The following is an 18826-nucleotide window of genomic DNA, read 5'->3' as shown; positions in this document are numbered from 1 at the left end:
AGAAGACCAAGGGGCACAGCAGACATGTCAGGGATAAAGTTGTGGAGAATTAATGATCTAAAACAACTTCTCAAGCTTAGGACATCTCATAAAACGCCATTCAGTCCATCATCAAGCAATGGAAAGAGAACGACAAAATTGCAAACCTATCGAGACGTGGTAATCCACCTAAACTGGTGGGCTTGGCAAGGAGAGGAATAATCAAAGAAGCAGCCAAGAGGCTCACAGTAACTTTGAAGAAGCTGTAAAGATGGACATCTCAGGTGGGAGAATCTGTCCACTACAATTGAATGGTTTAGATCAGAGGTGCCTGATTCCAGTCCTCAGAGTTCTACATGTTTTAGATGTGTCCCCGCATAGACAAAATGGATCTAAATGGTTGAATTACCTCCTCTGCATGTCAACGAGTGGTGCATAGGCATGGTACAATTCAATTGATTGAGGTGTGTCTAAAGCATCTCAAATGTTTTATACCAGCGTTGTGGACGGACATTGGACACCACATGTTCAGATCAAAGGATTTTATTTGCTTGGTTAAAGTACAGCCATATGTCTATTTGAGAATCTGTGGCAAGACCTGAAACTTGCTGTTGAAGCTCTGACTGAGCTTGCACTATTCTGCAAAAGAGGAGGCAAATATTTCGATCTGTAGAGATGTACCATGAGAGACTGCAGCTGTAATTGCATCTAAACCTGGTTCTAGAAAATATTATAAATAAGGGGACTAAATACTTTAGAAAAAAGTTTGAAAACCATGTATCATTTACCTTCTACTTCACAAGTATGCACTACTTTGTGTTGTTCTATTACCTAAAACTCCAATAAAAACATTGATATTTGTGGTTGTAACATGACAAAATGTGATAAAACAAAATCATGGGGTATGAATACGTTTGCATGGACCTATATGTGGTTATAACTTTCTTGTTTATTTCAGAGTCTGAGATGGAGTGTTAGAGAGGAATGGCAACAAATGTAGATGCAGATTCTTGTGGTGTGGTTTAGGCAATAAAAAAATAGGACTGACAGCGCTTGACACAGCATGGCAGCATTTCCACTCCAGAGACGTTAGAGATGACAATGTAATGACCAGTTTTTTTAGAACACTTGGTCCCACGACACACTTCCATCGTTCAGATTTGGGCCGGGAGAGTAAGGAAAGGGCAGAAAACAAGAAAGTGTTAGACCACAATGCTACACTGAGGTTGTGACACAAACTGTCAAATGGGGAACTGAGGACTGTAAACTATTAATGAGAAACTTTAAAATGTGCCTCTGGAGATGAGAGGTTGCAGTTGGGATCATGTTATCATCCTCTGTTAAAGGGACATGGACTCAGAGAAAGGAGGGCACTAGTTCCTCATCAAAGAGATAAAACCCTACATGCACACTATATTACAATCTACTATCCTCTGGACATTTCAGGCCCGAGCAGGAAGCCTGCAAGGGCCTATTGTAATCGCTTGGTTTCTTATTATTATTCTATGCAGTATTTTCTGGGCAATATGGGGGCTTTGCCATGCCCCAATATGCACACGATTTTACCCAAAATTGTCCCCCGTGTGAAATTTTAGTTCTTTGATGTCATCATTTTAGTTCTTTAATGTTGTCAGTGGGCATGGCCAAACCTTTTAGCCACTCCCCCAAATGTGAGATAGACCAAATTGTATGCTGTAGAGATCTGAAATTTGGCGTACTGGTAGAACTCCTCAAACCAAGAAAAAAAGTCTTGGGGTATGCACTAAAACACACGGGAAGCCGGCCATTTTGGATCAAAGGGTAAGTATTTGCTGTTTTTCACTTTTACTCTCATTGAACTTTAACGAACTCCTCCTAGGGATTTTGAGCTATCACCTTCATATTTGGTGACTTTTCATAAAAGGGCGTGGCCGTGGTGGTGCTGTGAAGTTTGACGTCATGCCATGGCCATATGTTTAGCTCTAATTTCCTCATATATCAACTGAACTGCACCAAATTCAATATGATTGATTCTAGTCCAGACCCCAAAAGAGACCTGATGAGATATTTGGTGGGCGTAGCCTAATTCTTCCACAGCACCCCCTAGAAAATCTTAAAAAATCATCCCCAAGTCATGCTTTGACCGAGGATTGTAAATTTTGGTACACATGTACACATATGTAACTTCTCAGGACCTACAAAAAAGTATCTTGGAGCGCTGGTCCAAACCTCAGGAAGTCGGCCATTTTTGGTTGAAGTTGTGATTTTGACCCCAGTTTTGCTGTTTCTAGCCTCTGTATCTAGGCGAACTCCTCCTACAGCTTTTGACTTAGAGACTTCAAAATCAATCAGTATACTCTTAAGGCAATAGGGATCAAAAGTTATCAAAAGCTTTTTGCTGCATCAAACGTGTGGGTGTGGCCAAGCCTCAAAATATGACTTCTCGCCATAAAAGACGAAATTGATATAGCTTTTACAAGGAAAGTCACAGAGACATGAAACCTTCTGAGATTGATCTGCCTCTGGCCCCAAACAATAATCACTGATCAGATGCTGACATCATTGAAGCCCCGCCCCCTGAGAAAAGGAAGTGTCATTTTTTCCTTTTGATGGTCCATCAGTGTGACTCCCTCCAGGTGGACAAACGGACACAAGGCGTTCTTGGTATTTACTGGCATTTAATCAGACACTTTGTCATCAACGATACCGTGAGAACTGTACAAAAACACAAATAATACATTTCACACAGAAAGCATTCTCATAGAGAATAAACAAAGAATACTGTTTAACAACAAAACAATCAGTAATTTCACTTACAAAAATATCAACATTCTGTACCTCATTGGCCGCACCAACCCGAAGGGGTCAACAAACACCTCACAGAGTACGTCTTCTTTACACCTTCACTGCACAAAACTTCGCCGAATGCTTCCTCAAGTCTCTCTGTCTTATCTAAATCAAAAAAAAAAAAAAAGAAACATGCTGCCCTCTACTGAGCATGGCGTGCAACCAAAAAATCAATCCAAACCCAACAACAACATAAACATTGGTTCCACCCTGAAACATTCATGCAACTCTTAAATATGCATTTTACAACAATATTACACTCAGATATTAATAAACCTTAATCATTTTACTTTAGCTTATTTATTTTAAAACTATGAAAATGGCCAAAAATGTATAACTGCTATTGATGGCAGCCACATTTGGTGTCCTTCACCTAATCAATGTAAACTGTCCCAAGTGACAGATAACATGATGGTCTAAGATAAAATCCAGTACTGACTGGTTTGGAGGGAGGGTGGCGGCGTGGCAAAGTCTGATGACACGCCATGGCCATACGTTTGGCTCTAAATTACACACGCATGGTCCAATTTACTCCAAACTGAATATGGTTGATCTTTATCAGCCTCCAAATAGCTCTATTGGATTTCATTGGAATTTGGATCAGCAGCGCCCCCTAGGACATTTCAAGTGCTCTATCTCCCTCATACATCATCGGATCCACTTCAAATGTAGTATACATCATCACTGATCAATGTTGAACATGTTGCCACAGTCAATTGATAACATCACTCTAGCCCTGCCCACTAACAACCAAGTGAGTGCAGCTTCCATCGGGAAGGTCATATTTTGGCCAAAGTTTGAACACTTCTCGGCGGAGGAGAACCCTGCATGACCAAAGATTGTATGACAGGTCGCTCACAGTGCCACCTAGTGGCGACATGTGGAATCGAGCAGCGGCCACGTCGGTGGCGTGTAGGTGGTGATGCCAGGCTCCCGCAGTTGCTGCACAGGCCGAGCGGCGCTGAGCTGCGTAGGCCTACAATGCTGCTTGCAGCTTTAATTCAGTTTAGAATTACACATTCACTGTGCCCAGGTAAAAAAAAAGTCTTAGATGTGTTTTGTTTTACTAAAGGTGAGGACACAATTATGCAAATAATCTAAGCTTTTATGAACGAACAGAACAATTAATAGGAAGACAAGGTCACAGGGATTAGCTGCAGCTGAGAGAGCGAGAAATAATAAGAATGATTAAAACAACTACTTGATTTTGGAAAGTGGACCGCTGCATTGTCCACAAACATTTGTCCAAAGTAAAATGTTTTTGAATTTATTGGTGACCTTTAGTTTATATTTTAGTTAGTTAGTTAATTAGTTATGAGTTGTTTTGCTAATGTATTATAGTGATTTGTGAACTCAGGCTGAGGAATGTTTTCCACTCAGTTTGGATATGAAAGTTACTGAAAGGAGTCATAACGGGGAAACTGAATGAGGCAAGAACTGCATGAAATGAGAATGATGAGGGGAAAATAATGACGTGGTTAAATGTGCATTTCTTCTGTTGTATTAGCCTGTAGCTCCAAGTAAAAATAGTTGGGTTTTTTGCTAAATATAGCAAGTGTGATATTTCATAAGCTGAGGAAAATAATTCAATAATTGAAGAAGAGTTAATATTTATAGGTATATTAGGATTATCCTACTTTCTCTTCTAAAAATAACCAACTACTAATGGGTATCTGAAACAAAAGTCCTTTTTATTTGTTAAGTTGTAATTTTTCTTTATGTTATACATTCTAATGTTTTTGGATTTTGATTATATTATGTCTCTGTTTTAGAATAGCAAGGCTGATAGAAGAGGGGAGAGGAGGAAAATAGAAAGACTGTTAGAAAAAAGACTGAAAGAGCAGAGGAAAATTGGAAGAGTTAGAGAGGGAGAAGAACAATAGACTGATGGAAAGAAGAGTAAAGCTAAGAGCAGGGAAAGAGCAGTTAGAAAAACGAGGGGAGGATAGAAGACAGACATTACTCCTGCTATTTATTTGTTTTATTACTCTTAGGAAATGGTAACAACAGTGTGGATAGACTTTCCTGTTATTACACTTGATTTTTATAGTTTAATTATAAAAAAATATTTTAAACTAAAAGAAATGAATTGTACCAGTGTTTTCATTCTATCATGATAACATTTAATTCTTTTAATCTCTGAGCTGGAAATGTCTCTGGATTTGATTTCAGAAAAAAAGACTAAAACAATAACTGAAACTAATAAAAACTAAACTGAAACTAAGCATTTTCAAAAAAAATTAGAACTGATCTTGCAAATAAATAAAAACTAATTTAAAATAGAACTGAGAATGTGAAGTCAAAACTAAATAAAAACAAAAATGAAAGAAAACTGCAAAACTATTAAAACCTTGAATGTGCCACTGATTGATTTAATTATGGAAATCAGACAGTTCTATCAATAGATTTAAACATAAATGCTGGTGCTCAACATTAAGAGCAGTGGGAAATAACAGCAAAGTAAAACCATCAGTCTGTAAAAGGGAAGTCATGTTTTGGTTTGATGATGGACTCAATTGCAGAGACAAAGGTGAAATTGAGAACTTTAACAATAAAACAATGAGAACTCACTCAATGGTCTTGCACACAGAGAATGGACATGGAGCACAGGAAATGGAACTCCATGGTATGAGCTGTCAAACAGAAGAATCCAGCAGGGAACAATGAGAAAACAGGAACTAATATACTAAGACAGGGATGGGAGATGACCAATAAACCAGAAGAGCTCATCAGATGAAATGAGGAGCTGCTAAGGTGGGTGAAGGCAGAGCAGCTGAAGGAGGGGGACTAATTAGACAGGATAGATCTAGAATAGAAACGCAATTAAACAAAAGAAGGTATCCAACAGGAAATAATTCTAAATGTACCAAGAACACCAGAAGGAAGAAAACTCAAAAGAATGAACTAATAAAGAAAACACCTAACAAATACAAGCAGAGAGGAATAAACAAGCAAGACCTAAGGAACAAAATTAAGCGAATAAATAACACACAACAGAAAATCAGGATCAAGACAATATGTCGTTTACTCTTTTACAAGACATACTGTGCCTTGCAAAAGTATTCACTCCCCTTGGCATTTTTCATGTTTTTTTGCCTCACATCCTGGAATTAAAACCGGATTGTTTGAGAGTTTGCACCACTTAGTTTACAGAACATTCCTACAACTATGAAGATATATTATGAAGTGGAAAAAAAAAAAAAATATATATATATATATATATACTGCTCAAAAAAATAAAGGGAACACTTGAACAACACAATATAACTCAAAGTAAATCAAACTTCTGTGAAATCAAGCTGTCCGCTTAGGAAGCAACACTGATTGACAATGTTGTTCAAATGGAATAGACAACAGGGAGAAATCTTTGGCGATTAGCAAGACACTCAATAAAGGAGTGGTTCTGCAGGTGGGGACCACAGACCACTTCTCAGTACCTATGCTTTCTGGCTGATGTTTTGGTCACTTTTGAATGTTGGTGGTGATTTCACACTCGTGGTAGCATGAGACGGACTCTACAACCCACACAAGTGGCTCAGGTAGTGCAGCTCATCCAGGATGGCACATCAATGTGAGCTGTGGCAAGAAGGTTTGTAGTGTCCAGAGCCTGGAGGCGCTACCAGGAGACAGGTCAGTACACCAGGAGACGTGGAGGAGGCCGTAGGAGGGCAACAACCCAGCAGCAGGACCGCTACCTCCGTCTTTGTGCAAGGAGGAACAGGAGGAGCACTGCCAGAGCCCTGCAAAATGACCTCTAGCAGGCCACAAATGTGCCTTTGTCTGCACAAATGGTTAGAAACCGACTACATGAGGATGGTATGAGGGCCCAACATCCACAAATGGGGGTTGTGCTCACAGCCCAACACCGTGCAGGACGCTTGGCATTTGCCAGAGAACACCAGGATTGGTAAATTCCCCAATGGCGCCCTGTGCTCTTCACAGATGAAAGCAGGTTCACACTGAGCACATGTGACAGACATGACAGAGTCTGGAGACACCATGGAGAGCGATCTGCTGCCTGCAACATCCTTCAGCATGACCAGTTTGGCAGTAGGTCAATAATGGTGTGGGGTGGCATTTCTTTGGAGGGCCGCATGTGCTCTCCAGAGGTAGCCTGACTGCCATTAGGTACCGAGATGAGATCCTCAGACCCCTTGTGAGACCATATGCTGGTGCGGTTGGCCCTGGGTTCCTCCTAATGCAGGACAGTGCTAGACCTCATGTGGCTGGAGTGTGTCAGCAGTTCCTGCAAGATGAAGACATTGAAGCTATGGACTGGCCCGCCCGTTCCCCAGACCTGAATCCGATTGAGCACATCTGGGACATCATGTCTCGCTCCAGCCACCAACGTCACGTTGCACCACAGACTGTCCAGGAGTTGGAGGATGCTTTAGTCCAGGTCTGGGAGGAGATCCCTCAGGAGACCATCCATCGTCTCATCAGGAGCATGCCCAGGTGTTGTAGGGAGGTCATACAGGCACATGGAGGTCATACACAATACTAAGCCTCATTTTGACTTGTTTTAAGGACATTACATCAAAGTTGGATCAGCCTGTAGTGTGTTTTTCCGCTTTAATTTTGTGTGTGACTCCAAATCCAGGCCTCCATTGGTTAATAAATTTGATTTCCATTGATGATTTTGTGCAGATCCATCACATAAAATGCATCTAGTTTAAGTCTTCGTGTCAGTTGTAAAGGGGAACTCAGGTTTGGGCTTTTTATTGCTCAATATTAGCTGGATTTAAATTACTTTTTTCAGTTTCCAAGGCTAAAATTACTTCCCTTTGGTTGTGTTCTCTCTTTGTCTATTGCCTGTGTAAAAGTTGACGACATGCTGTTCAAAAGGTGCAGTCAGATTCAGCAGTGCCTCTGATCTATATTTGGAAGGTGTCAAGGAGCATGTAACTTATTCATACACACAGACCTGTTTATTGATATTCCAACAGCAGTTTAGCTATTTAAGTGAAGGATTATTGTCCATTAATTGTCCAGGGAGGATTGTCAGCAATAAATAAGCATTCCTGCATTTTTTATCTTTTTATAAAACATGATATTTACTGAATATTGACTGTGTGCTACAAATGTGGAGCTCAATAGTCTCCTGAAATTTTGATACTATGGTGAAGCCTGACCGCTTTAGCTAATAACTAATGTCTGACATGGAACATCATGGTTCACAGGTCTTGCATGTATTGACTCAAGAGCAATTACATTTTGTTTTATATCTGTTTTTTGAATGTGATAGTAATTGATCTCTCTGCAGAACGGTTAATTTGCTTTTATGCTCTTCACATCCTTGCTAGTTTGAATTATATTATTGGCACTGTGTTTAAAGATCATCTGTGGAGCAATAAATGATTTCTATTCAGGAAAACAGGCCAGTCCTCCTTCTTCTCTCTACTAAACCATCAAAGCTTATTCAGCTCTGCAATAATTGATCAACTCCCATCTCTGATGTGTTCCCCTACTAACCATGCATTTATTTTTTTTCTTAAAGGTGTTGCTCTATGATATTCTCATCTGCATTTTTACTTTGAATCCATCTTTACTTCCTCTTAAAAAAAAATTATTTTCCTTTTGTTTTCTCTGTATGCAGGGAAAAGCCCATATTTACTGTTCACTAACCGCCATGAGATCCGGCGCATCGACTTGGTGAAGAGGGACTACAGCCAGGTTGTATCTACACAGAAGAATGCAGTGGCTCTAGACCTGGATGTGGCTAACAACCGTGTCTTCTGGTGTGACCGATTCCACAGGAAAATCTACAGGTAAATACAGATCAAAAGTTTAGGATAGTTTAACCATCTAAGAATAGCACAAAATAAAGAATTTGAGTCAAATAAATGTTTAAAACTTTAATAAACCTTATATGCATAAACTGTTTCTCTCCAAACTTTGCATATCTATGAGGAATTTAGATATGTACTTTGTATGTGGTAGCAAATGCTGCTGTTGGTATTGATTTTAGACAGCAGCATTTCTTGGAACATCAGGATGGAAATGTTTCAAAGAAGACACTTTTGGTCTGCTTTAAACTGACCAGAGTTCGTTTTCCCGTTAGTCCTTTTGTGCAGGTGTGAATATGCTCAAGTAAACTCAAACGTGGACCAAACAACCGGACCAACCCCCACTTTTTGAGGTGGATTTTGTCCACTTGCAAATTAACTCTGGTGCGGTTCACTTCTGGTGTGAATACAAACCGGCCTCAATCTCACCAAACTACAGAAAACATAAGTCTTTTTGGACTTAACAAGCCACCATAGCGGTGAACTTTATACTTAAATCTTACCTTAACCGCACTTTGTTGCTTAGAAATGCTGCTGCCTTTTAGCTTGATGCAGAGCACAGCGTCTCCTTCGGCTTGCAGCGCGCATTCTCTGACGAGGTTCCAAAATTAGATTATAAATAAAAAAATATATAAATAAAAAATCTCAACATTGTTGTTGATTGAGCTGCTGTTGATCTTCGCAAATATATTGAAGCTGTAATAATATGCAAAACAGAGAGGCTGCTGGCAGGACTACCACAGTTGTTTTCCTTCATTTCCCAGTCTGTGCTCTGTCCTGCCCCCATAATTTTTGTTCAATGGGAGCAATGGTTGTCATCCACGTGGCTTTGTTTTTAAGCTATATTTCACTTGCAAAACGTACAATGTGAAAGCCAACCACACCAAAAGAAAAAGATAAGCGGACCAAAGGACTTTCCTGGTTCGAATACAGAAATCTATCTCTTAGGAGATGTAAACGTCCAGAGAGGATCTTGTTTAGAGATGCACCTAAAAATCGGCTGTGACCAGATTTAATCTTTTTTCTTATCAGTGAACACACCATACCCAAGAGCTACCAGGTCAAGCTAATCATAACAACCCCAACAGGTGTCTTGGCCAGTTTGTCGGACTGCTATAACAATAAAGCAAGCCCATGCCAGATGTCTTTGTGCCTATTCTCCAGGAAATAGACACAAAGAATGGTGTTAATAGTAAATGCTAACTGTGTTATTCACAAATCTGTTATAGGATAGATTAATAATCACTTTAGTCTTTGTTTTAAAATAGCAAAATCAATTCTTACAGCGTCTGCTTTTTCACAAACTTGGCATGAAGTTTAACCTGCTCCTGAAATAAATAACACCCGCTAGGGCAGGAATGCTTGAATAATTATTCAAATGCTGTTAATTATATTTATTAAAGAGAAATCAGAATCCCCCAGAATTGGTGTAACCAGAGATCAAAAATTGCCCAAATATCTCTGATTGGTGCATCTCTAAACTCTTTAACAGTTATAGCATCGTTTTTTTTTAAATTGCTACTTAAGAGTCGTTGCTGATGCCTCTTGGGCCTTGTTTTCATGCAAACTCCTCTGCTCAAAACCAGCAAAGAGTAAAAGTTTCTAGTTTATAAAGATAGTTACTGTTGATCAACTAAACAATGTATTTGAGAAGCAACACTTGGCTGTTACTTACCCACCTAATTAATCTTTCAAACTAGCAAGGCTGAGTTATAAGGGCACATTTATCCAAATACACTTCATGTGTTTATATTGCCATTCTTTGATTTATAATATTGTCTGAATTAAGCATTTTCTACAGCAAAGTCTCTAAGATGCAGATACACACCTGGATAAATTGACAGAATTTTATGTAACTATTTCTTTGATGCTCTCTGATGGGAATTAGCTGACAAAAGAGACAATCTGCTCATGTCTCCTTTTTGTTATCCAAACCATGTTTTATCAACTAGAGCATTCTAATTGGAGCGCTGTGTTCTTTTTATAAAACAGACATTAAAAGATCCTCCTCTCTGGAGAAACTAAAACTAAAATTCTTTTTAGGGAGCACAGCTGCTTTGCCCTTACCTAATACCTCTGCCAGGTCCAAATGAATAGCGACTAGGGCAATCTTCAAGTGAAGCCTTGTCTGACAAGTGATTTACCTAAGAAGGACAGAAACCCCTGCATGAACCTGCTTTGTGCATGCCCAGGACTATAACTCCCATGGTGACCTCATTCTCTGCTGATCATTGACTTTACAGCACTGTGGTGATTTCAGGGGTGGATGTATTCTTTATATATATCAGCTTTCATCAAAAAAAAATCTGTAAGTTACTGTGATTGGGCTGTGTGCCTTATAGTGTATCTTCATATTTATCTTTGAACAATTTATCAAACCAATGTGCCAAAAAGACAATCTTCATCAATAATCTCCCTCCCTGTCCTTTCACTCTCTCCTATACCCTCCCTTCCCCCCCTGCAGCGCCTTCATCCATGAGGCCAGTGACCCCTCCCAGCAGGTTCCACTGGTGGATTCTTCCCTGCAGACCCCTGTGGGCCTGGCTCTGGACTGGCTCCAACACAACCTGTACTGGACCGACTCAGGAGACAAGTCCATCTCTGTGTCCTCAGTGGATGGCACCAAGAGGCGCGTCCTCATCAGCTCTGACCTGAGTGAGCCCCGGGCTATAGCTCTAGATCCCCATCATGGGTAATTATATGGACATGGCCCCCCGGGTCAGTTTTCATTCTTTCATTATAAACATGAATGTTCTATGTATTTTGGACTTTAACTGATTCATCTGAAATTAGCAATGATTCTAAAACTTCAATGAATTTCACAGTCAGGAATTAGGTAAACAAGTCTGAAAATAAAGTGGGTTTTTTTAATAAACACAGGGTCAACATTATTCATACTGGCTCAAATATATACCTACAACCTCACCCCTTTTTGGGTAAATGTCCTTTGGAGAGTTTTAGAAGGAATACAGATGCTTTGTACCGATCAAGCAAGCAAGCTTTTGGCTTAAATCTGGCAAGATATTTGCCACCTTATTGTTAGAAATGGCAGAGTTTAAATAAATTAGTTGGTTTTCTGGCATGGATCCGTCTTTTAAGCATAGTTCACAGAACTTCAATAGGGTTGAAGTAAAGACTATTTTAAAAGCCTGAGGTAGGCCTGCTTTATCCTATTCTAAAGGCAGTTCCGATGCATTTTTGGGATCATTGTTCTGTGGGAATTTCCAGTTATGTTTAAGGTTTAACCATGAAGCTGTGGTAGCAAGCTGAAGATTCTGAGGTAGTACTTTATTTGCATTACTCCACCCACTTTGCTTAATGCCACCACCATGCATGGCAGCTGGTACATTTTTCTCAGATATGAAAGCTTCACCTGGACTCTTTCAAGCATTCTTGCTTTTCATTATGGCAGGACAGCTCAATCCTAAACCTTTCTCTTGAAGTCATTAGGCTTCTCCATATGGACAGCTGCAGATTTGTGTTGATTTTGGAGCATGCAAAAAAACCCTAGGCCGGGATTCGAACCCGGGGCTTTGTTGCTGCATTTGAACAGTTCAAATGCATCATTTATGCCCTTGATGAGTGGATGTAAACTTTTGACTGGCACTGTACTTTTCCAACCAGGCATTAAACAATTGATTGGTTAGTGATTCAAAACATTAAAAATCTTTTTAATTATCATTTATCAAAACGGACCCTTCTAATGCCTTCTAATTTTAAAATCTATGCTAATTACTGAGGTTTGTCCCTTGAATTTGCATAACAATTTACAATATATCAGTATAATATGGTGTCAAACTGAGTTTATTTGCACTACACTACAATTATTCTGTACTTTTTATTCATCAGACTAAATTATTAAAGGTGACTGTGATAATGAACTCAGATATGGATTTCAGTTGAGCAACCTGACATTAAACAAATTAAATATGTTTCCACTAACCTCTTTCCCAGAGTTAAAGATTTGTTACACAACCCCAGCCAGATTTTTACTGATTTTCACTTCATCCGAGAGAGTCTTAGATCATCTGTATGCTTGAGAAAAAGGTAAAACTGAATAGAAGTGACAGGAAGTGTTAACTGAAAAACATGCACGGAAATTCAGGACAGTACAGAGACAGATTTACCAGAACCACTGGAAAATTGAGCATAATATTTAAAAACACAGGAGCAAACATAAAATCTTCTATTCTGGAAATAGATCTAAATGTCTTGTTTGTAAGATAGCAGATCATTTTTATTTAAATTTAAAGCAAATAGTTAACTACAAAAAGCAGCAGCACGTAGACCGAAAAGTGGTATCTGGCATGCCACTTTTATAACTGGCATATAACTGGCAATCCAGTTATAAAAGTGGCATGCCAGTAGAACAGTGGAATATGCCACCAGAATTTTGTTTGTAATTTCTTTTTAGTTTTTGAAAGGACTTTGAACTACTTTAAATACTTCAAATTGGCACAGGACTAAACAAAGTGGTGGCTTTCTGTCTTTAACAACAATGGCTTTTTTAACGTATTGCATGTTTTTATCTCAAATTTAAATGTATGAAAATTATAGTTTTGTTGATATTAGGCCACACGCCTAATATCAACATGGTGTTAGGCATCTGTTGTTTGCAACCAAAGAAGAAGAAGCAGAGATCTGCATTTGATTAATTCAAACTAGATGTGACTAGGCCAATGCTTAGCAGATCACACGCTATCAACTGCTTACTCTAATATTGAGAACTGTCTCTCACAAAATGAGATATCGCTTCTTATTTAACAAATTACGGAAAAAAGATTAAATGAATGAGACAAATATATATAAACATAAAACAGATACTGCAATCAATTCATACATCTTTAACATCAACCTTAACAGCAGTTCAGCCTTTTAACAACAGAGTTGGAAAGCTGTGTAGCAGTCCGCTGGTTCTGTTCTGATGTTGTGGTACTGTTTGCCCAGTGAGAGCAGTTGAGAAAGTTCACAGAGGGGGAGTGAAGAGGCTCTGTCGATGTCAAGTCCTGTTCCTGCAGCATCTCTGGAACAGATTGTGGTGGACAGAAGCTCTCCCATGACCTTCTCATCTCCTCTCACTGTCCTCTGCAGGGCAACCATTTCGCAGCTGGAGCACCAAACTGAGAAACAGTACATCATCAACCATAGCTCTGCAGAATGGTGTGTGGTTGCTGATACACTGTGTTGCTTCTTTCCTAAAATAAACTGACTCTTCTGAGCCCAGAGTTCTGGACCATCTGTTGGTTCCTTTACTGAGGTATCATGTAAGATTTGGAGATCAGGTTTCACCTATGTGTAGATGGACAGTTTTGTGTCAGTAGTGTAAACAATAAAAGACTAAGCACACAAGCTTGAGGAGACCTAGTGCTCAGAGTTAACTATGGTGCATCAGTCAGGAAGTTCAGAATCCATAGACAAGTGGCATGAATATACATGGTTATACTATATGGGATGTCAATGCTTTTAATTCCCTGAGTCCAAACAGTTATTAATCATTGCAAGACATTTGCTTTGTAGCAAAAACCTAAGCATTTTAACGTTGAAAGGTGTCAAGTAAACAACCTAGAAGGTATATAGCTCCTTTTATTCGTGCTTAATTTCTATAACACATGCCTCATTGAGGCATTTAGATACACTCATGCAACACTTTTTCTTATGTGCATTATTCTCCACTCTTCACATACAACTTCTTTCTCCGTCACAAACCATAAAGCATACCAGTTGCAATCTGGTATGTAGTGTCTTGCCTGAGCTTACTACAACATGTGAAGAACCACAAATCTTCCAGTAGAGGACACCCATTCCTCCCACTGATTCTTGACCACTAACCTTTAAGAAAACTAGTTTAGATGTTTTTTGCATAACCGTGCAAAGAGGGTTGTAAAGACGGTAATTTCAGTGGAGTCATATGGCAAAGCTAGTACCTGACTTGTCATAATGTTCCATGATAGGTTCTATATATAGTGGTTTTTCAACATTATACATTTTAGTGATTATCAAAATATAAAAAATAAAGTAATCCCTTTATTGTCTTTCTTCCAGCTTCATGTACTGGTCAGACTGGGGCACACGAGCCAAGATAGAGAAAGCTGGGATGAATGGAGTGGATCGACAGGTTCTGGTGTCTGAAAATATTGAATGGCCCAATGGCATTACTCTGGGTAAGAGGAGACCAATTATGACAAAAGTTAGATTTTAAAAAACAACTGTTGCGTTAAAATAATATTTGAAGTGTTTGGATCCTCCAGTACATCTGTGTTGTGTAACAGTGAGACTCTGACATTTTAAAAAGTAATCAGTTCCAACCGAAGCGATTTGTCAATCAGAGTGCATGAAGGCTTACCACAGAGACGATCAATTTCTGCTCAGCCTGGGAAAGCCCTCCCTCCCAACCTGTGTGTGTGTGTGCTTCTCAGATGTAGCCAACAGGCGCCTCTACTGGGTGGACTCCAAATTGCATCTCATAGCGAGTGTAGACCTGAACGGAGCTCACCGCAGAACACACATGTCATCTGCGGAAAGACTGGGACACCCCTATGCTCTGGCTGTATTTGAGGTTTGTGTTCTCCTTCCCAGTTTGATCCCAGTATAGTAAGACTTTGCAACGCATTTTAAAGATGTTCTGCTGCTTTTCCTAATAAGACCCAACCTCCCCACATTTTATCACGTCTACATATTTGGCAAAAAACTCATAGGAGCCCCCAGAACGGTGAATTAGAGTCTGAATCAAATCATTGAACTCAGTTTATTTCATGCTCAGTTGGTGGGTGTATTTATTTTTAGCCATTTGTCTTATTTCCTTGTTGCTTTCAATGGCTTTGCATTTCAAACGAGCAATATAAAGCAGAGAGTATTCTAAAGCAGCATACACACTTCTGTTGTTGGTCACCAGCCAAATGTGTTGTGGGCATGTGATGAATCAGAGCATTCGGAGAAAATAAATCAAATTAAGAATCATCATGCCTGTGTAAGAGCACTGTCGTTTTCAGAAGCAGCAATATTCCAAGAGTTGCCTCTACATCATCATCCTAGCAAATGTAGAAACAGCCAAGAGACCTATTCCTCTGAGGGGTTCCTCCCATGGAAGTAGTCTGTGTGACTACAGGTAGAGACAGATTCAGCAGTAGACTGAGACTTCACCATAAACTGCTTCATCTAGGAGGGGGTTATGACCAAATGGGGCAGGCCACATTTGTTGACCCCTTTGGTACAGATATATGAAAAGCATTAAAATAAATTAATCTTTTATTGTAGTGTCATAATCTTACATAGAAAAAATTGTAGAAAAAAATAAAAAAACATTTTCACAGCAGGAACAAATGTTCATTAAGACATTTGCCCAGTGAGAGCAGGAAGGCGTTGCCTGGGAGCTAGTTCAGGAAGTCAACTCAGCCCGTTCAACTGCTTCACTTGTGATCTTTCACACATTCCGCAGTTTAAATCAAGCATATCCTTCCACTTTGGCGGCCTATTTAAGCTGCAAAGTATGTTATGTCCTGCTGCTTCCAGCCTTTGCGTGGTTCTCTCTACCACCTCTGTACCCCTCTTGGGCTCCCAGGTTAGAGACCCTCTCCTCACTTCCTGAAATGTGAAAACATCTCCAGGAAGGGAGAAATGCCCTTATGAGGATCTAATTAAGCATTTACATGTCGGTAGTCTGACTGGTTTGTTTTAAACAAAATCACCAATGACAGTTGCAAGTATTCCTAACAATTTTAAAATAAATGTTACTCAAGCATTTTTTCAATTGAGGCCTTTTTAAGTTGATCAGGGTAATCCAGGACTTCCTGTTTCCCTGGGGTATAAATATGACATAACACAGGCCCATTTCCTATAGCCACTTGCCACAAGGATAGCTGATGACCCATGCACCAAAGAGTGGCATCTGGTTGTCACCGGGTCTCCATAAGAACCATTAAACACTATTTACATGTGAACTGATTGTTTTGGAATGATGTCTTTTCTGTCTTACCATCACAAATGGAAACGCAAAGTTGCTGAACTCTATTGGAACTTTAACTGGAACCATTTGCTTTGGTCAGATAAGATTAAGATAATAAACAAGTCATGCATATGTTGAGTAAACAAAGGATGAATGTGTGGAAGAGCACCTCATAGTAGATCCGACAGAGGCAGTAATGTGATGCATGCAAGAAGCTCCACTCAGTATCGTTGGGCTGGTGTGTTTCCAGCATGTGGAACAAGAGAGTCACCTTGTAGTCACAACAGGGTAAATCGATTATGTGTTGTACTATAGGGTTTGCATCATAATTCACAAAGTACCACTACACTGCTGGCTTAACCAGGACAAGGGAAAATTGGCAGGGTTTTACTTAAAGCAGCCAAAAGAATATAAAAAGGGATCAAGTAATTTCATTTTACAATGTTTTTATTTAAATAATAGTATTCAGTAACTGATAATGTGCTGTCTTTTTTAAATATATGTTCCTCTGATATCAGGTGCTCGATGATCTCAGTCCTACTAATGTACTTTGAAGTAAACTTTGCAAACAAGCTTTGCTTCAGTAAAACCCGTAGCTTAGTTTTTACAGCTTCAGCTTTTGTTAAAAATGTTTTGAGCATTCTTCTAAAATCAGCCGATCATCATACGATTTAATATCTATAATGTAAATGTTATTTGTGACCAAGGGACACAGTCCTGGTAAGGGGGATAAAGGTGAGATGGGGAGACAGCAAAGGAAGACATTTTTTGTTGGAAATTGTAATGCAGCAGGCATTTTTACAATTTCTACCTTTGCATCTTTCATTCACTGTTTTGATAGGTTGTAATGTCATGATCAGCTGTCAGAACTGCTTCATTTGAGTTAGGAAACATCCTTACTTGGTTTGAATTATCTCAACAAAGCTTCTTTAGAGAATGTTGGGAATTCGAGTATTTTAAAAAAAGTTGATTTAAACAGAAAAGATTTGTAAGATACTAAGCTTTCTCTTCTTTCTTCTTTGTCATATGTCAGTGTTCTGAACCCTTGTTTTATTCTTTGTCATTTTATTTCACATGATTTAAACAATTAAGTCACTTGCTTTGTGTTTATAGCTAAATCTTTACTGTGAAACAGCATGTACATAGAGCCGCATATTAGAAAATGTTGCAATGGCGATACTAATAATTATTGTGATAATGAAATCAGGTGTAATATATTTATATTTTCTTCTTTTCTCTCTTTGTCATCTGCGCATCCATCACCTTCTGACCTTTTAGTATTTTGGCCATTGTCGTTGTGTCCAGTGTGAGCATCTACTGCTGTGAGACTCTGTCCATGTGGCCATACATTACATTAGCATCTAAAATTAAAGTTCATAACACTTAAAATATGTTAGCCAACAGTTATTGTACTATAATTGTGATATAAATACTGCACTCACTGATTATTGCGATGGCGATATATTCATCATATATTGTGCAGCCTTTTTTAAATAAAATCTACTGGAAAAACACAAAAAACGATGTTGCATAAAATGTAATTAAATCACTGAGGCTTTTAAATTTTGTTATAACTTAGCGGCAGCTTACTTAGGCGCCGACCCCATCAAAATTGCAGGTAAAATGTACAAACACAGTAAACCAAAATTGCAAAATAAAAATTATCACATCTGTTTACTTATAAATTCTGTCTGACTTCTGATTTTTCAGCATCCCCACTCCAGTTTTGGTTTATTTGGGGTTATTTGTTTGTGTAGGCCTGAATACATACAGTTCAATGTTGAGGGATGTGTATGTTCCTGAACTTTTGGCTTCCATATGACTTCATGCTGGTCTCTAATTGGTTACATATTGCCTTTTCGTGTCATTGTTCATCCAATCGGATTAATTCCTAAAACCTGTCAAAGCCACACCGCTGGAAGCTTACAGTGCCTTGCAAAAGTATTCGGCCCCCTTGAACTTTTCAACCTTTTTCCACATTTCAGGCTTCAAACATAAAGATATAAAATTCAAATTTTTTTGTGAAGAATCAACAAGTGGGACACAATCATGAAGTGGAATGAAATTTATTGGATGTGTCAAACTTTTTTAACAAATAAACTGAAAAGTGGGGCGTGCAATATTATTTGGCCCCTTTACTTTCAGTGCAGCAAACTCACTCCAGAAGTTCAGTGAGGATCTCTGAATGATCCAATGTTGTCCCAAATGACTGATGATGATAAATAGAATCCACCTGTGTGTAATCAAGTCTCCGTATAAATGCACCTGCTCTGTGATAGTCTCAGGGTTCTGT

The 18826-nt window shown here is 39.0% G+C and overlaps 1 protein-coding gene across 4 annotated transcripts in view; it reads left to right on the top strand.

Moving 5' to 3' along the window:
* Positions 1 to 18826, top strand: part of LOC124870090 (low-density lipoprotein receptor-related protein 8-like) — a 138762-nt gene that overhangs the window by 100746 nt on the left and 19190 nt on the right. For all 4 annotated transcript variants that reach the window (XM_047368568.1, XM_047368569.1, XM_047368567.1 and 1 more), the window contains exons 10-13: positions 8402 to 8573; positions 11056 to 11283; positions 14634 to 14752; positions 15008 to 15147. In XM_047368568.1, the coding sequence (XP_047224524.1) occupies positions 8402 to 8573; positions 11056 to 11283; positions 14634 to 14752; positions 15008 to 15147 (659 nt within the window). The remainder of the gene's footprint in view (positions 1 to 8401; positions 8574 to 11055; positions 11284 to 14633; positions 14753 to 15007; positions 15148 to 18826) is intronic.

Source organism: Girardinichthys multiradiatus, chromosome 6, assembly GCF_021462225.1.
Source record: "Girardinichthys multiradiatus isolate DD_20200921_A chromosome 6, DD_fGirMul_XY1, whole genome shotgun sequence".
NCBI classification, from domain to species: Eukaryota; Metazoa; Chordata; class Actinopteri; order Cyprinodontiformes; family Goodeidae; genus Girardinichthys; species Girardinichthys multiradiatus.
The sequence above is the reverse complement of the archived record's forward strand: the minus strand, read 5'-3'. Positions and strand labels throughout refer to the sequence as shown.